This window comes from Dreissena polymorpha, chromosome 4 (genome assembly GCF_020536995.1).
Source record: "Dreissena polymorpha isolate Duluth1 chromosome 4, UMN_Dpol_1.0, whole genome shotgun sequence".
NCBI lineage: Eukaryota > Metazoa > Mollusca > Bivalvia > Myida > Dreissenidae > Dreissena > Dreissena polymorpha.
In genome coordinates, this window is record NC_068358.1 from 10,867,901 (window position 1) to 10,891,289 (window position 23,389).

The 23,389-nt window shown below is 34.7% G+C and overlaps 2 protein-coding genes and 1 long non-coding RNA gene across 6 annotated transcripts in view; all 3 read left to right on the plus strand.

The window, feature by feature from the left end:
• The window catches only part of LOC127878128 (uncharacterized), an 18,390-nt gene extending 12,957 nt beyond the window's left edge, over positions 1-5,433 (plus strand). The window contains exons 6-7 of the mRNA XM_052424550.1: positions 920-2,264; positions 2,377-5,433. Coding sequence (XP_052280510.1) covers positions 920-2,264; positions 2,377-2,642 — 1,611 coding nt within the window. The 3' untranslated portion in view covers positions 2,643-5,433. The remainder of the gene's footprint in view (positions 1-919; positions 2,265-2,376) is intronic.
• A 2,013-nt stretch (positions 5,434-7,446) lies between these two features.
• On the plus strand, positions 7,447-17,908 carry LOC127878138 (uncharacterized). Of its 2 annotated transcripts, XR_008048747.1 has the most exons (6): positions 7,447-11,037; positions 12,415-12,471; positions 12,593-12,858; positions 13,970-14,078; positions 14,380-14,560; positions 15,493-17,908. It is a non-coding gene; the product is annotated as an uncharacterized LOC127878138 (long non-coding RNA). The 2 variants fall into 2 exon arrangements; XR_008048748.1 differs by lacking the exons at positions 12,593-12,858; positions 14,380-14,560 and having other exon boundaries at positions 13,970-14,058; positions 15,292-17,908.
• Positions 17,909-21,493: 3,585 nt separating this feature from the next.
• On the plus strand, positions 21,494-23,359 carry LOC127878136 (uncharacterized). 3 transcript variants are annotated; one of them, XM_052424570.1, is made up of 2 exons: positions 21,494-21,632; positions 22,133-23,359. In XM_052424570.1, coding segments are annotated over exons 1-2 (993 nt in total). In that variant the 5' UTR covers positions 21,494-21,630; the 3' UTR covers positions 23,124-23,359. The 3 variants fall into 3 exon arrangements, with proteins under 3 accessions (XP_052280530.1, XP_052280532.1, XP_052280531.1); XM_052424572.1 differs by lacking the exon at positions 21,494-21,632 and adding an exon at positions 21,670-21,831; XM_052424571.1 differs by lacking the exon at positions 21,494-21,632 and adding an exon at positions 21,697-21,852.
• Positions 23,360-23,389: the final 30 nt, after the last annotated feature.

Genomic DNA, 23,389 nt, shown 5'->3' on the forward strand with positions numbered 1-23,389 from the left:
GGTAAAATATTATACCCCCACCCATGGTAGGTGGTTGGGTATATTGATTTTCTATAGCACCTTCTTTTCTACCATCTTAGTCCAATGGTATTTAAATCAGATTTTGGAAGTATTGCTATTGCTGTCATTAAGGTTGAGTGTATGTGCATCGTGAGCCTGTAGTCAGAACTAGGATGCCCTAACTGTAAATTCATCATGAAAAAGTTAACTTTATCGTAAATGTTTTTGGACTGGATTTAATGATGCGTGTACGACACATGTACTTAACTAAACAGTCAAAATAAGAAATCAAAGGCTGGTCAGTAAAGACATGAGGCAGCTCGTGTATTCATCATTCATCTGGCAATGTTGCAATGACTGAGTACATAATTTCACCATGTAGAGAGGCCTATCACATGTAAGATACTTGTACATAGATCTAAGGTCATGGTCACTCTTAAGAGTTTAAGGTCAAATATGTGCACAATACAGCTTGTCAAAAATTTCACTGTGTCGAGCAATTAACAATAACTTACAATTACTTACAGTCATTTGTACTGGTCTATTCTCAAAGTATGGTCAGGAAATAGCTGTTTTACAGCTTTTTGTGTATTGTAACATCATAATTCAAATGAAAATTTTAAAATATCTTTGTTTTCCTTGTTCAGAGGACATTGTTTACGTAATGCCTGTGCCCCAAGATCGAATTTCAGGGTCCCAATCAGCCAAGGCTTCAATATTTTTTATCTGATCTTTAGTGGATAATATATTTCAAATATTTATTTACTTGGTCTATAACTGTTAATAGGGAAATTGTGCATGTGCTGACGTATAAACATTGATGATAACCGTTTTTTTCGAGTTGCTATCATACTGTATTCTAAAATTAAATTAAAATGATTCAAAAATGTTTAATATGTTTGTTCATAAATATTTTCAGAAAGCACCTTTATGTGAAAAGACTAAACCAAAAGAAAAGAAACAATCGGATGATTCAATAAAGGATATGAAACAAAAGTTTCTTCAAAGGTCAAAAAGTGTCATGGATGCATTAAAACAGGACATTCATCATCAGATAGGCAGTTTGTTCCCACCAGAGACCAAAGCTGGATCTTTTCAGAAAAAAAGCAGTGGCACAAGTTTATACAAGCAGGATGTGCATGCAGCATTGCTCACCAATAAACCAAGAGAGTTTCAAGTTGAAAAAGAGGACACTGGTTCCAAAAACACTAATTCAGAGATGTTCTACTTGTCTTCTGATTCACAGACAGGTATTGCATTGCCTGAACCATTGGAACAATGTTCAAGTTCATCTGAAAGTGATTTACCTGCTAAATGTTTAAGATCATCTGAAAGTGATTTACCTGATAAATGTTTGCATTCTGATGAAAAGCCAAGGAAAAGTGGGGATATGTGTGAAAAAAATGTTGTTTATACACAGAATGAGGATCTTGATGTCAATAACACAAATGCAGAAAAAGTGATGGATCAGTTTCCAGACTCAATTGACATTAATGAAATTGAAAACGATGGAGTATTGACGCTTGTTCCGGAGGGCTCCATTAAAAGTCAGAGTGAGCATATTAGCTCAGATCAAACAAATAACAAATCACAAAATACTTCCAGCTCAAATGTATTGTTAAAAACAAAAGTGGAGTGTATAATAGACTGTGCCAAATACATTAAATCTGAATTAAGTAATGCAACCCCTTACGACTTAAATAGTTGTTTACCTTTGAAGCAATCTGAGAATTATAACATTATTTCAACACAAGATTATGTGATCCACGCAGAAGGCATGGAAGCTGGGGCAGAAAGTATTAAGTCAAGTACTGTACAAATGCCCTCAACAACATCAAATGTATCTGGTTCACAGTTTGCACCAATCACAAGTCCATCAAGGAACATTGATGGACAAATCCAGATAAGACACATTGCAGGTCACCAAAACATGAGCAGTTTTACAGATTCCGACAAGAGCAGGACATCCACTCCGAATCCTCATTGTTGGCAAGATATGTCTGTAATTGGTCACAACAATTGTCCCACATGTGGTTGCCAGCAAGTACAACTATCAATGAATTCTTGGAATCAATTTGTGGGTCAATGCTCCTTTGTGCGAAGAAAACTTTTTCAGGGAACATGTCAACGGCCAAGAATTCATTGTATCTCAGAGGGCGATGCTGATCACCATTGTGCAGAGACATGCTTGCACCGATCTCATACTTACCCCGAGTTTACTGTTGACCTTCTTGCTCAAGCAAGAGAGTTTTTAGATACTTCAGGTAAATTATTTCAAGATGCAATTAAATTTGTCATTGTAAGCGATTTCACAAATTTTAGGGAACAATTTCTTAAAAATCAAGTGTTTCTTAATGGTTTGTGGTTTCATTTCAGGCATTTCTCCAAATTTAATGCTAAAAGTGAGCAACCTAGTTGGTAATGAATGGAAGACTGTGCTCCGAAGACTAGGTGTTAATGATACTTTAATTGATAATTTTGATCACCAGTTTCCAACCATTAAGGAAAAACTATATCAAGGACTACTACATTGGAAAAGGAGTAATGGAATTGCAGCTACATTTAATATATTGGAAACTTGTCTTAAAGAAAGTGGATTAACTTATGTTGCTGAACAAATTAGTGGCAATTTTACAACATAGCATTGTAAAATATTCATTGTTTTTGACGAGTTTTCCATTTTAATTATCAAGTGATCAGTGAATATACTATTTTATTGTAAGAAAACATGTGTTCTATAATTTCACAAGGGCAAAACATCCATGACTTACCAAACTTCACTTTTCATTGTATGCTTTTCCATTAATTGAATTAATTTTTGAAGAGCTTAACTGTTGTTTTTTTTCATGAGAATCATGGGGTGTGATTTAACTTTTTTTTAACGGGGATCGTGATGCTCCATTTCATTTTCTTCATAAATTCAGTAACAAGAAACACTTAACAGTGAACATAACCAATTATTTGCTTGGTAATTTTTATTCAGGTTTTCAACAAAGTGAAAAAACACAACGTTTTATATGGAGATGTTTGGTTTTTATGCTCCCCCAAAATTTATTATGGTGGGAGCATATAGTCAAGAGGAGATGTGCATATTATCAGCATGTTCTGGTCAGATGATTTTTCACAGAGTTATGGCCCTTTGGAATTTTCTATTAAAAAAATTATTTCTTGTCCCCCCAGCTACATGTACTATGCCCTCAAGACGTATCCTTTTATCTAAATATATAGTACAATATTGTGACAAAAAAAAACTTTGGGGAGCATCACCCGTCTCCGACGGTTTCTTGTTAAATAATATATTGAGATATTTTGTTAGATATTTTATTGAGATGTATTTGTAAGGTATTAAATTGAGAATATGTGTTATATATAAGATAGAGATTTTTTGTTAGATATTAGATTGAGATCTTTTGTTTAATATTAGATTGAGATGTTATTGTTATTGAGGTGTGTTTGTTAGTTATAATATTGAGTTTTATTTGTAAGATATTATTTTGAGATGTATTTATTTGATATTAGATTAAGACAAATTGCCTCTGACAAACCGTTATTTGTCAGAACAATAATTATTTAAAACTGTTCCAAATATATCAGATTTTTATCTAATTCACTTAAAGACATTTTTTCAAAAATAGGGAAATTGTGAACAAGTCCCTTTAACAGGATAAGCTTAAGCTAACTGTTTTACATTGTACACAAATAATTGTATTTCAAACGTTAATTGAAATTAAATCTGAATTTAAAAACATAAATATTAATGTGTATATCATCATTTACTTTAATGTAGTAATATGAATAAATGAAACTAGAGCTTTGTCACAGACCTGAAGAATACCCCCACATGCCGCATTGACACAGAATAAATTTTGCATGTTGTCTTCACAAAAAACAGCGGACACCATGCTAAATGTTTAAAACGCACTAAGTGACCCCTTGGCCTAGTTTTTGACCCAACATGGCCCATGTTTGAACTTGACCTACACATCTTTAAGATACAACTTCTGACCAAGTGTGGTGAAGATCGGATGAAAACAACTTGAATTAGAGAGCGGACACCATGCTCAATGTTTAAAACGCACTAAGTGACTCGTGACCTAGTATTTGACCTGCCTGGACCCATGTTGGAACTTGGCCTAGACATCATCTAGATACGACTTCTGACCAAGTTTGGTGAAGCTTGGATGAAAACTACTTGAATTAGAGAGCGGACACCATGCTCAATGTTTAAAACGCTCTTAAGTGACCATTTGACCTAGTTTTTGACCCAACATGACCTTTATTTGAACTTGACCTAGACATCATTTAAATACATCTGACCAAGTTTGGTGAAGATCGGATAAAACCAACTTGAATTAGAGAGCGACAACTTAATACAACAGACCGACTGAGAAACATAAAGTGAAAAAACCACAAGAACTACGGATTGATAATGAGAACCATAACTCAAATTGAATTAAAGAATTAAGCAAATTGTTTTTTTACCAAGCTACAAACCCCTTAGGCATATGTTTTCTAACTGATTGATTGGTTGGTGATGACAAGTAGTTCTTTTGGACAGTTATATTCTTGGATAGAAGGTCAAGATGGACCTGTTAAGGCAATAACTTTTAAACCCTGAGGCCTACTTTGTATGACGGGTATGTATATTTACCGCTGTCCTTGTGTGTGTGGAGGGGGTGTTGCTTGCATTTCTATGTTTGTGTGGGACATTTTGTGTCGAGCTCAAACGATCATTATAGCAAGACAATGTGTCGCATGTTCAAACCATGTTGCTAGCTTCAAGGTCAAAGTCATAGTGGAGACTGAGATTTTGCATATTTGCGTATACATGTATTGTGAAAGTACATTTGTGTGATGTGCTCATTACTTTGTCTTGCATAATGGAATTTCTTAAATGATCACATGATCATCATATCAACACCATGTGTCCCATGCAACAACCATGTTGCTCTCTTAAAGGTAAATAAACACTTGTAGTGTTTTGGTATGCCTCATATATTCTTATATAAGGAAAGTAGTTCTTTGTAACCCGTCCATGTTGTGCATGATGGGATATGAAAATAAATTGGAACAAATAATCCACATATCAAGACGATATATTGCATGAAGCAACCATGTTGCTCGCTTCGAGATGAAGATCACAGTAGACACTTGGAGTATTTGCATATTCTTTATATGCATATAGGCAAACATTACGTTCCTGTGTGTCCCATAACTTTGCAATGCATGATATGATTTCAATATAAATTGGCACAAATATGAAGAGAAAGTGTCTTATGTGCAACCTTGTCACTCACTTCAAGGTCAAAGCCCCTGAGGATATAGTGTTTTTTTCATATTTCTTACATGCATATAGTGAAAGCGCATCTTTGTGTACTGGCAATAACTTTGTTGTGCATAGTGGGATATCAAAATATATTATCATCATATAAAGTGCAAAACCTTGTTGCTGTTTTCATAGGGATTTGTCCCTTTGCCCCCTATGTTGTGACTAATATTAAAACTTTCTAATTTTATCAATAATGCTTATAAAAGCTTATTGCATATTTCCAATTTTCTCAATAATACTTATAAAGCTTATTGCATAACTTTACAGTTCCACAGCTGATTGTGGATCCATGTACAAAGACATTTGTAATAAGCAGTTACTTGAACTAAGAAACCTGTTATAATGCATTCTTACTGATATAAGATTAATGGTTGTTATTAACAAGTTTGTCTCATAGCCTTTGTCATTGTATTAGTACAACATTCCATGCACATCAACAAACATTTTCATGATGCAATATGTATTACTTATTTATCAAGGTTCCTTTATAATAGTGTTGTTAATTGTGGATTTGATTTGACAACAAATGTTTCTGTATTGGTTTTCTATAACCACCTGGTAACGCCAATTATGCAACAAATTCCTAGGCTACACCAAACTAGTATAAAAAGGAAATGCAGACCTCCATCTGTACTGCATTCCTTCTTTATAAATAAATGGTGTTTTTCTATTAGGCGTTGCAGTCCGGCTTCCTCCCAAACCTCTCACAGAAAAAGTTAAACTACATCAAGGAGTCGTTACATCAAAATTATTCGAGTTCAATATTCAATTTTCAAAAGACAATTCAATGAACAAATCGTAACTGAATAATATATAAACAAAACGCTTATAAACAAAACACTTCTTAACAACTTATCTTGACAACAAACTCACAACAAAAGTTGTCAAACTTTCTCAAAGGTTTAGTTTACAGTGGACATGTGCATGATCCTTTTATTTCTATAGTCCAAGTGCATGTTTGGGTCTGGTCAATTACTTTGTAGGGATGGCTAATATTATGATTGCAACTAAATAACAAATTGAGCTAGTGTATTGAACAGTGTGCATGAATTAACTTATATCCAAATCTAGCATGGGGTCACAAATGGAAAGGATGGATTCAAGAACACTGTTTATAAAGAATACAAGAACAATGTTTATAAATTTAGTAGAATTGTTTGCATGTACACTTTTAAAACAAACTAAGTAATTGTAATGAAGCTTCATACATAGATACCATACATTCATGGACTGCACCAGGGATGGATGTGATCCAGGTTAGATCAATGCTTCTAAAAATGTATAAATGGTTCTTGCTGAACATCTTAAGAACAATTTAGTTATTGTGATGAAACTGAAATCATGTATACATCATATAACGAGAGCGCCGATGGCGTTAAAAGCATAGGTGCAAGATACAGGGAAGAATGGCGTCACGTGGTATAATGTAGTTCGATATCGCCATCCGCGAATTTCTCAAATCAATAATTTCAAACAATTACCGACTATTTAAATAGATAATCTTTCCATTTACATCAGTGTTTGAAACGCTTATAAAAAATAATTACCCAAGCCTTTCAAAATTTAAGCACGGACAGATCTGTATCGAACTATTCTTTTCACAAATGAAAATAGACGCTACCCTATTCGTCTGCGTCAAGAATTTGTCGTAAAACTTGTGGTAAGCGTTAGATGCAGACGTGCACAACAGATTGAGTTATGAATACAGATTTCTGAATGCAGATTTTTATAGAAACTCCTCACAGCAGTTACTTCCCTTGCTTCGCCCGGTCAGTAACTTCTAGTATAAGGGAGGCCACTGCGTAGGAGATTGAGATTTATAGTGCAGATAGAATTGTTTTACGAACGAAATTTGTTTTAGGTTATAAGAAGATTTTTTAACATAAAACGGTCTTAGAAAAATTCCCTAAAAACGGTGTCAGCAATATTCTTGGAAGAAAACGTTAGAAAAACGTTTTCAAAAAAAAATTGTAAGAATGACCATATACTAAATTAAATAGATATTTCGTCAGATTTTTGATCAGGTAAGGCTTCATAAAGGGCAACCAATCGATGTGGATTTTAGAAATGTGGTATATACCATAAGCATAGGTGCGTAAACGCACCTATGCTAAAAACAAGATACCTTAAAAGCAACAATAACTTAGTTTATTTTTTATTAATATACAAAAAGTTTGATTGAGAAACAATGATAAAAATTCTGACTATAAAATTCTAGTTGGCTGTTCTCAGGCAGCTCCTGTTCATGCATACTGTTATGTTGTTGTTTGTTTTAACCTTGACTCTAAAGCTATTTGTTTGTTTTAACCTTGACTCTAAAGCTATTTGTTACTTACCTTTAATGAAAATACTATCATATTGTGATTCGATTTTTGAGGTATTAGGGCCATATTTTTAGTTCAAAATAACAGAACAATTATTAAAGCTTTCATTTTCAGCTCGCCTGAGCACAACGTGCTCATGGTGAGCTTTTGTGATCGCCTTTTGTCCGTCGTCCATCCGTCCTCAACATTTTGCCTTGTGAACACTCTAGAGGCCACATTTATTGTCTGATTGTCATGAAACTTGGTCAGAACATTTGTCCAAATGATAGATCGACCGAGTTCGAAACTGGGTCATGCTGGGTCAAAAACTGGGTCACTAGGTCAAAAAAAAGAAAAACCTTGTGAACACTGTAGAAGTTACATTTGATGCCCAATCTTCATGTAACTTTGTTAAAATGTTTGTCTTAATGATATGTTGGTTGAGTTCAAAAATGGTTACGGTCCATTGAAAAACATGGCCACCAGGGGGCGGGGCAGTATTCCTTATATGGCTATAGAGAAACCTTGTGAACACTCTAGAAGTCACAATGTTTGCCCAATCATCATGAAAGTTGGTCAAAACATTGGTTTCATTGATATCTCGGACGAGTTCGAAAATAGTTCAGATCGGTGAAAAAACATGGCCTCCAGGGGGCGGTGCAGTTTTCTCTATATGTATATAGTGAAAACATGTGAACTCTTTAGAAGTCACATTTTTGGTCAATTCTTCCTGAAATTTGGTTATAACATTTGTTTCCTGGAAAAGTCGGTTGAGTTCGAAAATGGTTTGGTTCAGTAAAAAAACATTGCCGCCAGAGGGGGGTGGGGGGTCTTTTTCCTTATATTTATATAGTAAAAAAACTTGTGAACACTCTAGAAGTCACATTTTTTGCCTAATTATCATGAAATTTTGTCTTAATATCGATTTTATAAATATCTCGGACGAGTTTGAAAACGGTCATGATCAGTGAAAAAACATGGGTGCCAGGGCGCGGGGCAGTTTTCGCAATATGTATATAGTGAAAACATGTAAACAGTCTAGAAGACATATTTTTTGCCCAATCTTCATGAAATTTGGTCAGAACATTTGTTTCCTGGATACGACAGTTGAGTTCAAAAATAGTTCGGATCGGAAATAAAACATTGCCACCAGGGGGGCGGGGGCCTTTTTCCTTATATTTATATAGTAAAGAAGCTTGTGAACACTCTAGAAGTCACATTTTTTTCCTAATCATCATGAAATGTGGTCATATCGGACGAGTTTGAAAATGGTTGTGATCATTTGAAAAACATGGCCGCCAGTGGATGGGGCAGTTTTCTCTATATGTATGTAAGAAGCATTTTCCTTTATATATTATATATATATTTTTTTTATGTGGGTAATAAAAACATGGCCGCCAGGGTGGGTGGGGTAATTTTCTATATAGGCCTATTGTGAATACTTTGGAACACCTTATTTTTTAAGTCTGTCTTCTCATACCAATAATTTGAAATATTTGCTGAAGAGTTTTAATCTTTGTTTCTTTCCATCTTAGTCTCTCAGGTGAGCGACCCAGGGTCCTTTGGGGCCTCTTGTTTTACTTGTCATCTTGCAATTTTTTAAGACCTCTACATGTTGTCTAAATAAATAACATTTTGAAAGTAAAAAACTACCTTAGTAATTTCTAGTCTGTTAAAAACAAGACTGCCAGATGGCATGACAGTTTTCCTAAAATGGCTTTTATGAAACCCCGTGAGCAATATAGAAGTTACATTATTAGGTCCAATAAGAAAACTTGCTCATATCATGAAAAATCAGGCTCCTTGGCAGTGGGGGAGTTTTTAGCTCACCTGTCACGAAGTGACATGGTGAGCTTATGTGACCGTGTGATGTCCGGCGTCCGTTGTGTGTGCGTGCTTGTGTGCGTGCGTCTGTCAACAATTTGTTTGTGTAGACAGAAGAGGTCAAAGTTTTCATCCAATCTTGAATGACATTTGATCAAAATGTTTATCTTGATGAAATCTGGTTTGGGATTGTATGTGGGTCATCTGGGGTCAAAAACTAGGTCACTAGGTCAAAAACTAGGTCACATAATAGGTCAAATAATAGAAAAACCTTGTGTAGACAATAGAGGTCGCAGTTTTCATCTGATCTTTATGAAATTTGGTAAGAATGTTTATCTTGATAAAATCTGGGTTGGGATTGTTTTTGGGTAATCTGGGGTCAAAAACTAGGTCACTAGGTCAAATAATTAAATTAAAAAATCATCAACAATTTGTTTGTGTGGACAGTAGAGGTCACAGTTCTCATCCAATGTTTATGAAATTTGGTCAGAATGTTTATCTTGATGAAATCTGGCTTGGGAATGTATTTGGGTCATCTGGGGTCAAAAACTAGGTCACTAGGTAAAAAACTAGGTCAAATAATAGAAAAACCTTGTGTAGACAATAGAGGTCGCAGTTTTTCATCCAATCTTTATGAAATTTGGTCAGAATGTTTATCTTGATGAAATCTGGGTTGGGATTGTATTTGGGTCATCTGAGGTAAAAAACTAGGTCACTAGGTCAAATGATAGAAAAACCGTCAACTATTTGTTTGTGTAGACAGAAGAGGTCACAGTTTTCATCCAAACTTTATGAAATTTGGTCAGAATGTTTATCTTGATGAACTCTGGGTTGGGATTGTATTTGGGTTATCTGGGGTCAAAAACTAGGTTACTAGGTAAAAAACTAGGTCACAGTTTTCATCCAATCTTTATGAAATTTGGTCAGAATGTTTATCTTGATAAAATCTGGGTTGTGATTGTATTTGGGTCATCTGAGGTAAAAAACTGGGTCACTAGGTCAAATAATAAAAAAATCTTGTGTAGACAATAGAGGTCACATTTTTCATCAAATCTTAATGCAATTTGGTTAGAATGTTTATCTTGATGAAATCTGGGTTGGGATTGTATTTGGGTTATCTGGGGTCAAAAACTAGGTTACTAGGTAAAAAACTAGGTCACATAATAGAAAAACCTTGTGTAGACAATAGAGGTCACAGTTTTCATCCAATCTTTATGAAATTTGGTCAGAATGTTTATCTTGATGAAATCTGGGTTGTGATTGTATTTGGGTCATCTTGGGTCAATAACTAGGTCACTAGGTCAAATAATAGAAAAACCTCGTGTAGACAATAGAGGTCACAGTTTTCATCCAATCTTCATGAAATTTGCTCAGAATGTTTGTCTTGATGAAATCTGGGTTGGGATTGTATTTGGGTCACGTGGGTCAAAAACTAGGACAATAGGTCAAATATTAGAAAAACCTTGTTTAGACAATAGAGGTCACAGTTTTCATACAATCTTTATGAAAATTGGTCAGAATGTTTATCTTGATGAAAACTGGGTTGGGATTGTATTTGGGTCATCTGAGGTCAAAAACTAGGTCACTAGGTCAAATAAAAGAAAAACCTTGTGTAGACAGTAGAGGTCACAGTTTTCATCCAATTTTTATGAAATTTGGTCAGAATGTTAATCTAATGAAATCTGGGTTGGGATTGTATTTGGGTCATCTGGGATCAAAAACTAGGTCACTAGGTTAAATAATAAACAAGGGGCAAAATTGTCACAGCACCAGGTTTTCAATTTGAAAACAAAGTCTGAAAAAGGGAGACAACTTAAACTGAACTGATTTTTCATAGTTACCTCCCTTGTTTCCAAATAAATCTATTTTTTGTCGTGGCGACCTTGACCTTGGAGATATTGACATAATTCTTTCGTGCGACACACCGTCCAATGATGGTGAACAAACGTGCCAAATGATTTTAAAATCTCACTATGAATGACATAGTTATGGCCTGACAAGCTCATTTATGGCCATTTTTGACATTTGAACTCAAGATGTGATCTTGACCTTGAAGATATCGACGTAATTCTTTCGTGCGACACACTGTCTAATGATGGTGAACAAATGTGCAAAATGATTTTAAGATCTAACAATGAACGACAAAGTAATGGCCGGGACAAGCTTTTCCTCCCTCCAGCCTGCCCGCCCGCCGACAATCGTCAATCTAATAACCAGTTGTTTGCTTCGGAAAACCTGGTTAAAAACCTTGTGTGGACAATAGAGGTCACAGTTTTCATCCAATCTTTATGAAATTTGGTCAGAATGTTTATCTTGATAAAATCTGGGTTGTGATTGTATTTGGGTCATCTGAGGTAAAAAACTGGGTCACTAGGTCAAATAATAAAAAAATCTTGTGTAGACAATAGAGGTCACATTTTTCATCAAATCTTAATGCAATTTGGTTAGAATGTTTATCTTGATGAAATCTGGGTTGGGATTGTATTTGGGTTATCTGGGGTCAAAAACTAGGTTACTAGGTAAAAAAACTAGGTCACATAATAGAAAAACCTTGTGTAGACAATAGAGGTCACAGTTTTCATCCAATCTTTATGAAATTTGGTCAGAATGTTTATCTTGATGAAATCTGGGTTGTGATTGTATTTGGGTCATATTGGGTCAATAACTAGGTCACTAGGTCAAATAATAGAAAAACCTCGTGTAGACAATAGAGGTCACAGTTTTCATCCAATCTTCATGAAATTTGCTCAGAATGTTTGTCTTGATGAAATCTGGGTTGGGATTGTATTTGGGTCACGTGGGTCAAAAACTAGGACAATAGGTCAAATATTAGAAAAACCTTGTTTAGACAATAGAGGTCACAGTTTTCATACAATCTTTATGAAAATTGGTCAGAATGTTTATCTTGATGAAAACTGGGTTGGGATTGTATTTGGGTCATCTGAGGTAAAAAACTAGGTCACTAGGTCAAATGATAGAAAAACCGTCAACTATTTGTTTGTGTAGACAGAAGAGGTCACAGTTTTCATCCAAACTTTATGAAATTTGGTCAGAATGTTTATCTTGATGAACTCTGGGTTGGGATTGTATTTGGGTTATCTGGGGTCAAAAACTAGGTTACTAGGTAAAAAACTAGGTCACAGTTTTCATCCAATCTTTATGAAATTTGGTCAGAATGTTTATCTTGATAAAATCTGGGTTGTGATTGTATTTGGGTCATCTGAGGTAAAAAACTGGGTCACTAGGTCAAATAATAAAAAAATCTTGTGTAGACAATAGAGGTCACATTTTTCATCAAATCTTAATGCAATTTGGTTAGAATGTTTATCTTGATGAAATCTGGGTTGGGATTGTATTTGGGTTATCTGGGGTCAAAAACTAGGTTACTAGGTAAAAAACTAGGTCACATAATAGAAAAACCTTGTGTAGACAATAGAGGTCACAGTTTTCATCCAATCTTTATGAAATTTGGTCAGAATGTTTATCTTGATGAAATCTGGGTTGTGATTGTATTTTGGTCATCTTGGGTCAATAACTAGGTCACTAGGTCAAATAATAGAAAAACCTCTTGTAGACAATAGAGGTCACAGTTTTCATCCAATCTTCATGAAATTTGCTCAGAATGTTTGTCTTGATGAAATCTGGGTTGGGACTGTATTTGGGTCACGTGGGTCAAAAACTAGGACAATAGGTCAAATATTAGAAAAACCTTGTTTAGACAATAGAGGTCACAGTTTTCATACAATCTTTATGAAAATTGGTCAGAATGTTTATCTTGATGAAAACTGGGTTGGGATTGTATTTGGGTCATCTGAGGTCAAAAACTAGGTCACTAGGTCAAATAAAAGAAAAACCTTGTGTAGACAATAGAGGTCACAGTTTTCATCTAATCTTTATGAAATTTGGTCAGAATGTTAATCTTGATGAAATCTGGGTTGGGATTGTATTTGGGTCATCTGGGATCAAAAACTAGGTCACTAGGTTAAATAATAAACAAGGGACAAAATTGTCACAGCACCAGGTTTTCAATTTGAAAAAAAAGTCTGAAAAAGGGAGACAACTCAAACTGAACTGATTTTTCATAGTTACCTCCCTTGTTTCCAAATAAGACTATTTTTTGTCGTGGCGACCTTGACCTTGGAGATATTGACATAATTCTTTCGTGCGACACACCGTCCAATGATGGTGAACAAACGTGCCAAATGATTTTAAAATCTCACTATGAATGACATAGTAATGGCCCGACAAGCTCATTTATGGCCATTTTTGACATTTGAACTCAAGATGTGATCTTGACCTTGAAGATATCGACGTAATTCTTTCGCACGACACACTGTCTAATGATGGTGAACAAATGTGCAAAATGATTTTAAGATCTAACAATGAACAACAAAGTAATGGCCGGGACAAGCTTTTCCTCCGTCCAGCCTGCCCGCCCGCCGACAATCGTCAATCTAATAACCAGTTGTTTGCTTCAGAAAACCTGGTTAAAAACCTTGTGTGTACAATAGAGGTCACAGTTTTCATCCAATCTTTATGAAATTTGGTCAGAATGTTTATCTTGATAAAATCTGGGTTGTGATTGTATTTGGGTCATCTGAGGTAAAAAACTGGGTCACTAGGTCAAATAATAAAAAAATCTTGTGCAGACAATAGAGGTCACATTTTTCATCAAATCTTAATGCAATTTGGTTAAAATGTTTATCTTGGTGAAATCTGGGTTGGGATTGTATTTGGGTTATCTGGGGTCAAAAACTAGGTTACTAGGTAAAAAACTAGGTCACATAATAGAAAAACCTTGTGTAGACAATAGAGGTCACAGTTTTCATCCAATCTTTATGAAATTTGGTCAGAATGTTTATCTTGATGAAATCTGGGTTGTGATTGTATTTGGGTCATCTGAGGTAAAAACTGGGTCACTAGGTCAAATAATAAAAAAATCTTGTGTAGACAATAGAGGTCACATTTTTCATCAAATCTTAATGAAATTTGGTTAGAATGTTTATCTTGATGAAATCTGGGTTGGGATTGTATTTGGGTCATCTGGGGTCAAAAACTAGGTCACTAGGTCAAATAAAAGAAAAACCTTGTGTAGACAATAGAGGTCACAGTTTTCATCCAATCTTTATGAAATTTGGTCAGAATGTTAATCTTGATGAAATCTGGGTTAGGATTGTATTTGGGTCATCTGGGATGAAAAACTAGGTCACTAGGTTAAATAATAAACAAGGGACAAAATTGTCACAGCACCAGGTTTTCAATTTGAAAAAAAAAAGTCTGAAAAAGGGAGACAACTCAAACTGAACTGATTTTTCATAGTTACCTGCCTTGTTTCCAAATAAATTTATTTTTTGTCGTGGCAAACTTGACCTTGGAGATATTGACATAATTCTTTGTGCGACACACCGTCCAATGATGGTGAACAAACGTGCCAAATGATTTTAAAATCTCACTATGAATGACATAGTTATGGCCCGACAAGCTCATTTATGGCCATTTTTGACATTTGAACTCAAGATGTGATCTTGACCTTGAAGATATCGACGTAATTCTTTCGCGCGACACACTGTCTAATGATGGTGAACAAATGTGCAAAATGATTTTAAGATCTAACAATGAACGACAAAGTAATGGCCGGGACAAGCTTTTCCTCCCTCCAGCCTGCCCGCCCGCCGACATTCGTCAATCTAATAACCAGTTGTTTGCTTCGGAAAACCTGGTTAAAAACCTTGTGTGGACAATAGAGGTCACAGTTTTCATCCAATCTTTATGAAATTTGGTCAGAATGTTTATCATGATGAAATCTGGGTTGTGATTGTATTTGGGTCATCTGAGGTAAAAAACTGGGTCACTAGGTCAAATAATAAAAAAATCTTGTGTAGACAATAGAGGTCACATTTTTCATCAACTCTTAATGAAATTTGGTTAGAATGTTTATCTTGATGAAATCTGGGTTGGGATTGTATTTGGGTCATCTGGGGTTAAAAACTAGGTCACTAGGTCAAATAAAAGAAAAACCTTGTGTAGAAAATAGAGGTCACAGTTTCCATCCAATCTTCATGAAATTTGGTCAGAATGTTTATCTTGATGAAATCTGGGTTGGGATTGTATTTGGGTCATCTGATGTCAAAAACTAGGTCACAAGGTCAAATAATAGAAAAACCTTGTGTAGACAATAGAGGTCACAGTTTTCATCCAATCTTTATGAAATTTGGTCAGAATGTTTATCTTGATGAAATCTGGGTTGGGATTGTATTTGGGTCATCTGGGGTAAAAAAACTAGGTCAAATAATAGAAAAAACTTGTGTAGACAATAGAGGTCACAGTTTTCATCCAACCTTTATGAAATTTGGTCAGAATGTTTATCTTGATAAAATCTGGATTGGGATTGTATTTGGGTCATTTGGGGTCAGAAACTAGGTCACTAGGTCAAATCATAGAAAAACCTTGTGTAGACAATAGAGGTCACAGTTTTCATCAGATCTTAATGAAATATGGTGAGAACGTTTGTCTTGTTAAAATCTGGGTTGGGATCGAATTTGGGTCATCTAGGGTCAAAAACTAGATCTCTAGGTCAAAGTTTAAAAAAAACTTGTGTAGACAGTAGAGGTCACAGTTTTCATCCAAACTTAATAAAATATGGCCAGAATGTTAATCTTGATGAAATCTGGGTTGGGATTGAATTTGGGCCATCTGTGGTCAAAAACTAGGTCAAATCATAGAAAAACCTTGTGTAGACAATGAAGCCATAGTTTTCATTAGGTCTTAATGAAATGTGGTCAAAATATTTATCTTGTTAATATCTGATTTTTGGATCGTATATGGGTCATCTGGGGTCAAAAATTAGGTCACCGGGCCAATTCTAGTAAAACCACATCTTAATGAAATTTTGTCAGAATGTATTAACTGATGAAATATGGCTTGGGATTGTATATGGGTCTGATAGAATTTAAGGTGATGTAGCAAGGTGAGTCAGATGAGCGATTCAGGGCCATCATGGCCCTCTTGTTTCTATTCTTGTGGAGTTAGAAAATGATAAGGATTCATTGAAAACACTGCTGTCTGTGTTTGGGCTATAGTAAAATAGTGTGAAGTTCTTGTTCAGAAAAATTTAGTATGTCTGGTCTCTTGTTGAGCGTTCTATATTCTGAGCTCTTTCGCCCTTAAGTATACTCTCATTAGGGAAAATTATTAGCAAGATGTGCCTTTATAGTACATCACTATTGTTTTTTGTCTATTCATATAAACATGTGCAATCAAACCTTTTACATGCTTAAATCCAAAGATAATCATTTATATTTATTAATTGGCTGAAATCGAATAAATAGCATACTAGTAATTTATGTCCTGTTTCGTTAACTGGCTGTAATACATTTGGTAATTTATTGTCAGTATATTGCTGTAGTGTAAGCTTGTGATTGTTAGTTACGGTGTCAATAAACTTATATGTGTTAATTTGACAAAAAAACATTTTTCATTTAATTGTAAATATTCAAAGGTGAACATATTTGTTATGCCCCCAAAGGAGGGCATATAGTGATAGGACCGTCCGTCTGTCCATCTGTCTGTCTTTCCGTCACACTTTGCATTTAGGTTTCGCATTTAGGTTTCGAAAAATGCTCATAACTTCTATGTCGCTTCAGATAGCAACTTGATGTTTGGCATGCATGTGTATCTCATGGAGCTACACATTTTGAGTGATGAAAGTTCAAGGTCAAGGTCGTCCTTCAAGGTCAAAGGTCAAATATATGGCTTCAAAGCGGCGCAGAAGGGGGCATTGTGTTTCTGACAAACACATCTCTTGTTTATTTATTTTTTTTATTTATTTATTTGTTCATTTATATTTTGCAATATTAAAAATAATAAAAATGTCATCTTTAACATCACACCTTTTCTCTTACATATATTTACTGTTTTATATGATAGCATGTTTAATTATATTTTCTGACAAGTATATATTTTATCGTTGGTGTATGCTTTTGAAGCACAATGTCTCTTTAATGACCAATGGCCAATGGCCTGGTCACAATTCAACATCGAGGTCAATTTTAGGAAAATTGTACCTGACACATTGTAAGAAGCATAACTTTGTTCAGCATGTATGGATTTTTAAAGAACTTTGCTTAAGTGATCAGTTTGATGAGATGGAGTATTGAATGCAAGAACCAGTCAATTTACACGTCAAAGAACCAGTCAATTTACATGTCAAAGCCAAGTGTCTTCTTGAGGTATTTTCACTGTAAGCCATTTGCATGATGTGATGTAGTGTTGCAAATAAAAAGCAGCTTAAGGTAACGTTTTGGACAAATTTTGGATTTTGAAAATATTTTTGCAGTAGTTCTTAACTCTTTCAGTGCCCAGGAACCGAATTTTGAAGGCCTTTGCAAACAGTTTGGATCCAGATGAGACACCACATGTGTCTCATCAGGATCCAAACTGTTTGCTATTCTGATAGTATTCTTTGAAAAAAAATCGAAGAAAATGCTAATTTTAGAAATTCAGCAGACAACATTTTAGCAGACAACAAATTTTCCAGCATGCAAAGGGTTAAAGCACACTTTCCCTGTTTAGAGGGTCCTGATAACAATTCAAGATCAAATGTTAAAAATATAAACCATTATAAATTTGTCAAATACTCACTGACACAGATTTTTACTTACAGGCATAGTTGTGAAAAATGAAAATGTTGTCGTTTTTTTATATAATTAAGCGCATGCATTAAAGAATTTTATATAAAATATCATGTATTTTAGTTGTTTTTATGCCCCCGGATCAAATGATCGGGGGTATCTTGTTTTTGGCCTGTCTGTCATTGTATGTGTCTGTCTGTCTGTCATTCTGTCCCAAAACTTTAACCTTGGTCATAAACTTTTGCAATATTGAAGATAGCAACTTGATATTTGACAAGCATGTGTATCTCATGGAGCTGCACATTTTTAGTGGTGAAAGGTCAAGGTCATCCTTCAAGATCAAAGGTCAAATATATAGCTTCAAAGCGGCACAGTAGGGGGCAATGTGTTTCTTACAAACACATCTCTTGTTTTCTTCATTTTCTCTGTCATAATGTATGAAATATAAAGCTTAACTAATGACATGATTTTATGGAATTGTACTTTAAGCATATTGCTATTTCTTTTGTAATCTGTACTGGTTCTGGTTTTCTTACACATTTGTTATGCTTGAACAGATTAAAAAGTGTCTTGTTCTGTGAAAGCTGGTCATAATGCATGTGCGTAAAGTTTCGTCCCAGATTAGCATGCGCAGTCCGCACAGGCTAATCAGGGACGACACTTTCCGCCTAAACTTGATTTTCGGTAAGGAGGAACTTCCTTGAAACTAAAAATACCATTAAAGCGGAAAGTGTCGTCCCTGATTAGCCTGTGCGGACTGCACAGGCTAATCTGGGACTACACTTTACGCACATGAATTAAGCCCAGTTTTCTCAGAACATTACCCAAAAAGAAAAACAAACCTGTTCTGGATTGCTTTTTTCTTTTGTAAATTATATCAAATATAATTACAATTGTACATGTAGTTATTCAATAGTCAAAAATGCATAGGTACCAGTGTTATTATTTCTCCAAAAAAAAGTCTGATCTCACCAAAATATTGTGTAACACACTATATGGTTTATCCCCTATATTTGGGCTCAGTAATAGATATCAATTTACTTTTTTTCAACACCTTGCCAAACTAATAGTCATCCTATTATCAAACAAAAGTTATATTTTTAATGTTTTGCTTGGGTGGTCCATGTTTACACTTTTACTTTTCAATGACATTGCTGTTTACATATCTGATATCTGACTTAAAATGTTTCTCATTATTTATGTTTTATAAATGAATTCTCAAAACAGTCTGAATATACTAATGAGTATGCTAGCTTAACTGCCGTTATCGATAAATCATCACGAATTTGTGTTCATCACCAATAAGTATACATAATACATAATTGAACATAATGAGGGAATAGAAGCTTGTACATATTTTCTTAGAAAAGAAACTATAAATAATAATTTAAATGTTGATGATGTTAGCAAACTACTTCAAGATGTTCTTGAAAATAATTGTTTTGATTTCAATAATGATACTTATTTACAAACTATGGGTACTGCTATGGGTAGTCCTATGGCACCGTCTTGTTCTTTGCTTTTTATTGGAAAATTTGAGGAAGATTTTCTTAACACAATGCCTTAATTAAACCATATATTTGGCTTAAATTTTTGGATGACATTTTTATGATATGAAATGGCTTTTTAAAAGATTTAAAACTTGATATTCTACATAATTTCAATTCCACCATAAAATTCTCTTGTCTGTATCTTTCCTTAATGTATCTATATCAAAAGGTGAACTAGGCACTATTGTTACAAACATATTTTGTAAACCTACTAATATGCATTTATACTTAGATTTTTCGTCATCTCACCCCATGTCCTGTAAACGGAGTAGTCCGTACAGTCAGGCAAAGCCCTATAGATGTATCATATCTGATGATGATGTACATAATCAGTCATTATATAGTTTATAAAAATATTTAAAAAAAGAAATTATCCAACAAATGTTATTGAATATGGATTTTCTAAAGTGAAAAATATGACACAGGATAGTGCATTATTTGTTACTCGGAGAAATACTGATTCAACAAGACTATTGCCAAGCAATATAAGTACCCTACCAGCTCCACCATTGTCAGAAATTCCACCATTGTCAGAATTTTTTTCTTTTATATATTTGTTGCCATAGCATCCAGAATTTTTGACGTAGGAACAAAATGAAATGACGTGCATAATGTCCATATTGCCATCTATCCATGTTTCAAGTTTCATGAAAAAATATGAAGAACTTTTTAAGTTATCGCAGGATCCAGAAAAAACACCATTTTAAGCAGTATTTCTAGTCTATTTGTTGCCATAGCAACCAGAATTTTTGATGTACAAACAAAATGAAATGACGCGCATAATGTCCATATTGCCATCTATCCATGTTTCAAGTTTCATGAAAAAATATGAAGAACTTAAAGTTATCACAGGATCCAGAAAAAACACCATTTTCAGCAGTATTTCTAGTTTATTTGTTGCCATAGCAACCAGAATTTTTGACGTAAGAACAAAGTGAAATGACGTGCATAATGTCCATATTGCAAGTTATCGCAGGATCCAGAAAAGTGTGACAGACTGACTGACTGACACACAGAGCGCAAACCATAAGTCCCCTCTGGTTTCACCAGTAGGGGACAATAATATTACCCTTTACTGTATGTTTTAACGCATCTCTTCCTAATATTACTTAAATTTTACACAAATCCTGAGATTTATTAAGATTATCAGATAAGGAAAGTGTGAAATCCCTACATTCATTTAAGCCTTTTTTGGCCTATAAACAACCTTAGAATTTACCTTACAGTCTTGTGAAATGTTCAGTGTCTTATAACAATACTAGAATACATTTATCCGGTAAATGTTACAGAAGATGCACACACTGCAATAATATTAAGATATGTTCAAAATTCAATAGTAGTGTTACTGGTTTATCCTATGATTTACAATATGATTTTTATTGTAATTGCAGGTAATGTTACATATCTGATTACATGTAAAAATTGCTGTAAACAATTTGTCAGGCAAACTAATCAAAATGTATCTGCAGAATCAATAGCCATAGATTTGAAAACGAAAACTGTTCAATAAATCCTATTTCACAAGTTGCTACACATTTTAGATCTACTCACAATGATTGCACTTTATCTTATTTCTCCTTTGTATTGATGTTTTGGATACGTAAATTAAAAAGAATAATTCCTAATTGTCTAAATAATAAACTGCTTTATAACATATAGAACATAAGCATAATTCACATATTTATTTGATGTTTGCCTATTACAATGCCTTTTTGATCATCACCAGACATTCGTGTGTTGTGTTTTTAAATGTTTTATAAATTAAATTGGCCATCTAAATTATAGCATTTATCGTAATCAGTATGAAAACAACCCCAAGAGTAGAAGATCTCTATTTTCCCTCATTTATAGGCCAATATTCGGTGTCATGTCTAATCAGATGAGAATTATCAAATAGAACAACTTGTAAAAAGTATTCAGTCAACATAAACATTTATAAACAAACAATAAAAGTAGTTATGTAGTGTTAAGATAAACCTTTGTTGTGATTTCACATGTTAGTAAAGTAAGCCATATTTTATTAATAATGATAGTACAAGATTGTGTCTGGATGGATGTGTATGTCAGAGCTAGAATAACCTTAACATTATAGTTTCATATTGTGGTGCAATACATGATTGTGAAATACTTCAATAGCATATAAATTAAACCAATTGAACACAATGTCATTATTGAGCTAAGTACCAGTACAGCAGGTTTGTACCCTTTACATTGAGGTATCTATTGTTTTCACTTTAGCATACATTATTATTTACAAAAACATGTCCTCCTATAATTATGATGATGATGATCTAGCAAATTATCTCAATTTATTATTATGAAGTAATTATTTTTAAAAAAATAATACAGACAACACTGTGACATTTGTAATATATTTAATGAATAAAGAAATAAAGAAAGATATATTGTTGCATATTTAACAAGAAATAAGAAAATAAAAAGGAGCCAAATATTGATACTTTACATAAAGATACTTTAAGAATGACGTATTTTTAGGATGATCACTGAAGCAAACATCCGGGATCTGGAAACCAAGGGTTACACGGTTGTAACAGGGGTCATATCACCGTCAGAGTGTGATAGGTACATCGAGAAATACCAGCAGTGGCTGGCACACTTTGGTCAGCGCTGGCCTAAGTCCAACAAGGGTCTGATACGGGGCTACAATACTGGCCATCTTGAGCCCACATGGGAGGCGAGGTTAAAGGTCAAGGACGTGTTCTCTCAACTATGGAAGACTGAGAAACTCCTGACAAGCTTTGACTCGATTGCGATTGGTCGGCCACCTGAGGAAGGGGAGGAGCCATATGATGATGTGAACAGCTACTGGCTGCACTTGGATCAAGAGTCTACGAGGGAGGGACTACACGCTTACCAAGGTGGGGTTTATCTAGAAGAGGCCTTGCATGACGATTGGACACTTCAAGTGATGGAGAACTCGCACAAAGTCTTCGCAAAATTCTTCAAGGATAATGAAAGAGCAGCTCTTACGTCTGCTGAAAAACAATTCTTCCGTCTGAACAAAACACAAATTAACTATTTTGAGAAGAATGGGTGTAAGATTGTGCGAGTGCCTGTGCCCAAGGGTGGTATGGTGCTGTGGGACTCGAGGCTTGTGCATGCCAACGCCCAGCCACTGAAGGGCAGGGCAAACCCAGGGCGGTGGAGGTACGTAGTGTTTGTATCCATGACACCTGCCATATGGGCGTCTCAAGAAGACATGAGGATCAAAGAGGATGCGTATCACGGCACAAAGATGACCAATCACTGGTCATCAGAGGGGTCAATGCTGATGCAAGAATCCGCAGCCAGCAAATGTCATCCTAAGATCATGCCAAAGATTGCACATACCACAGCAGCTCAGCAGTTATCGGGTGTCATACCGTATGACTTTGAGGACGGCTCACCCAATGGACCACCTAAACCTTATACACACTCTGTTACTGTCAAGCGCAGGTTGAGTGAGTTTGAACAATACTCAAAATAACAGGATCTGTGTGAATACATTTATTCATATGAGAATTATTGTGCAAGAACAGATGCCACAGAAAATTTACAGTTTTGTCAGTTTATTATAGTTTGCATGCTAATATATATCTTAGTCTGTTGATTTTTATCAATGTTTAAATGTGTATGATATAGCAATATAATGTTATGTTTGTGTCGTAGATATTGTAAAGTGTTAAATGTCAAACAGGCCCAGCAAAATAAATTAAATAATTACATGGTATTGACGCAATCAATGCATAAGGG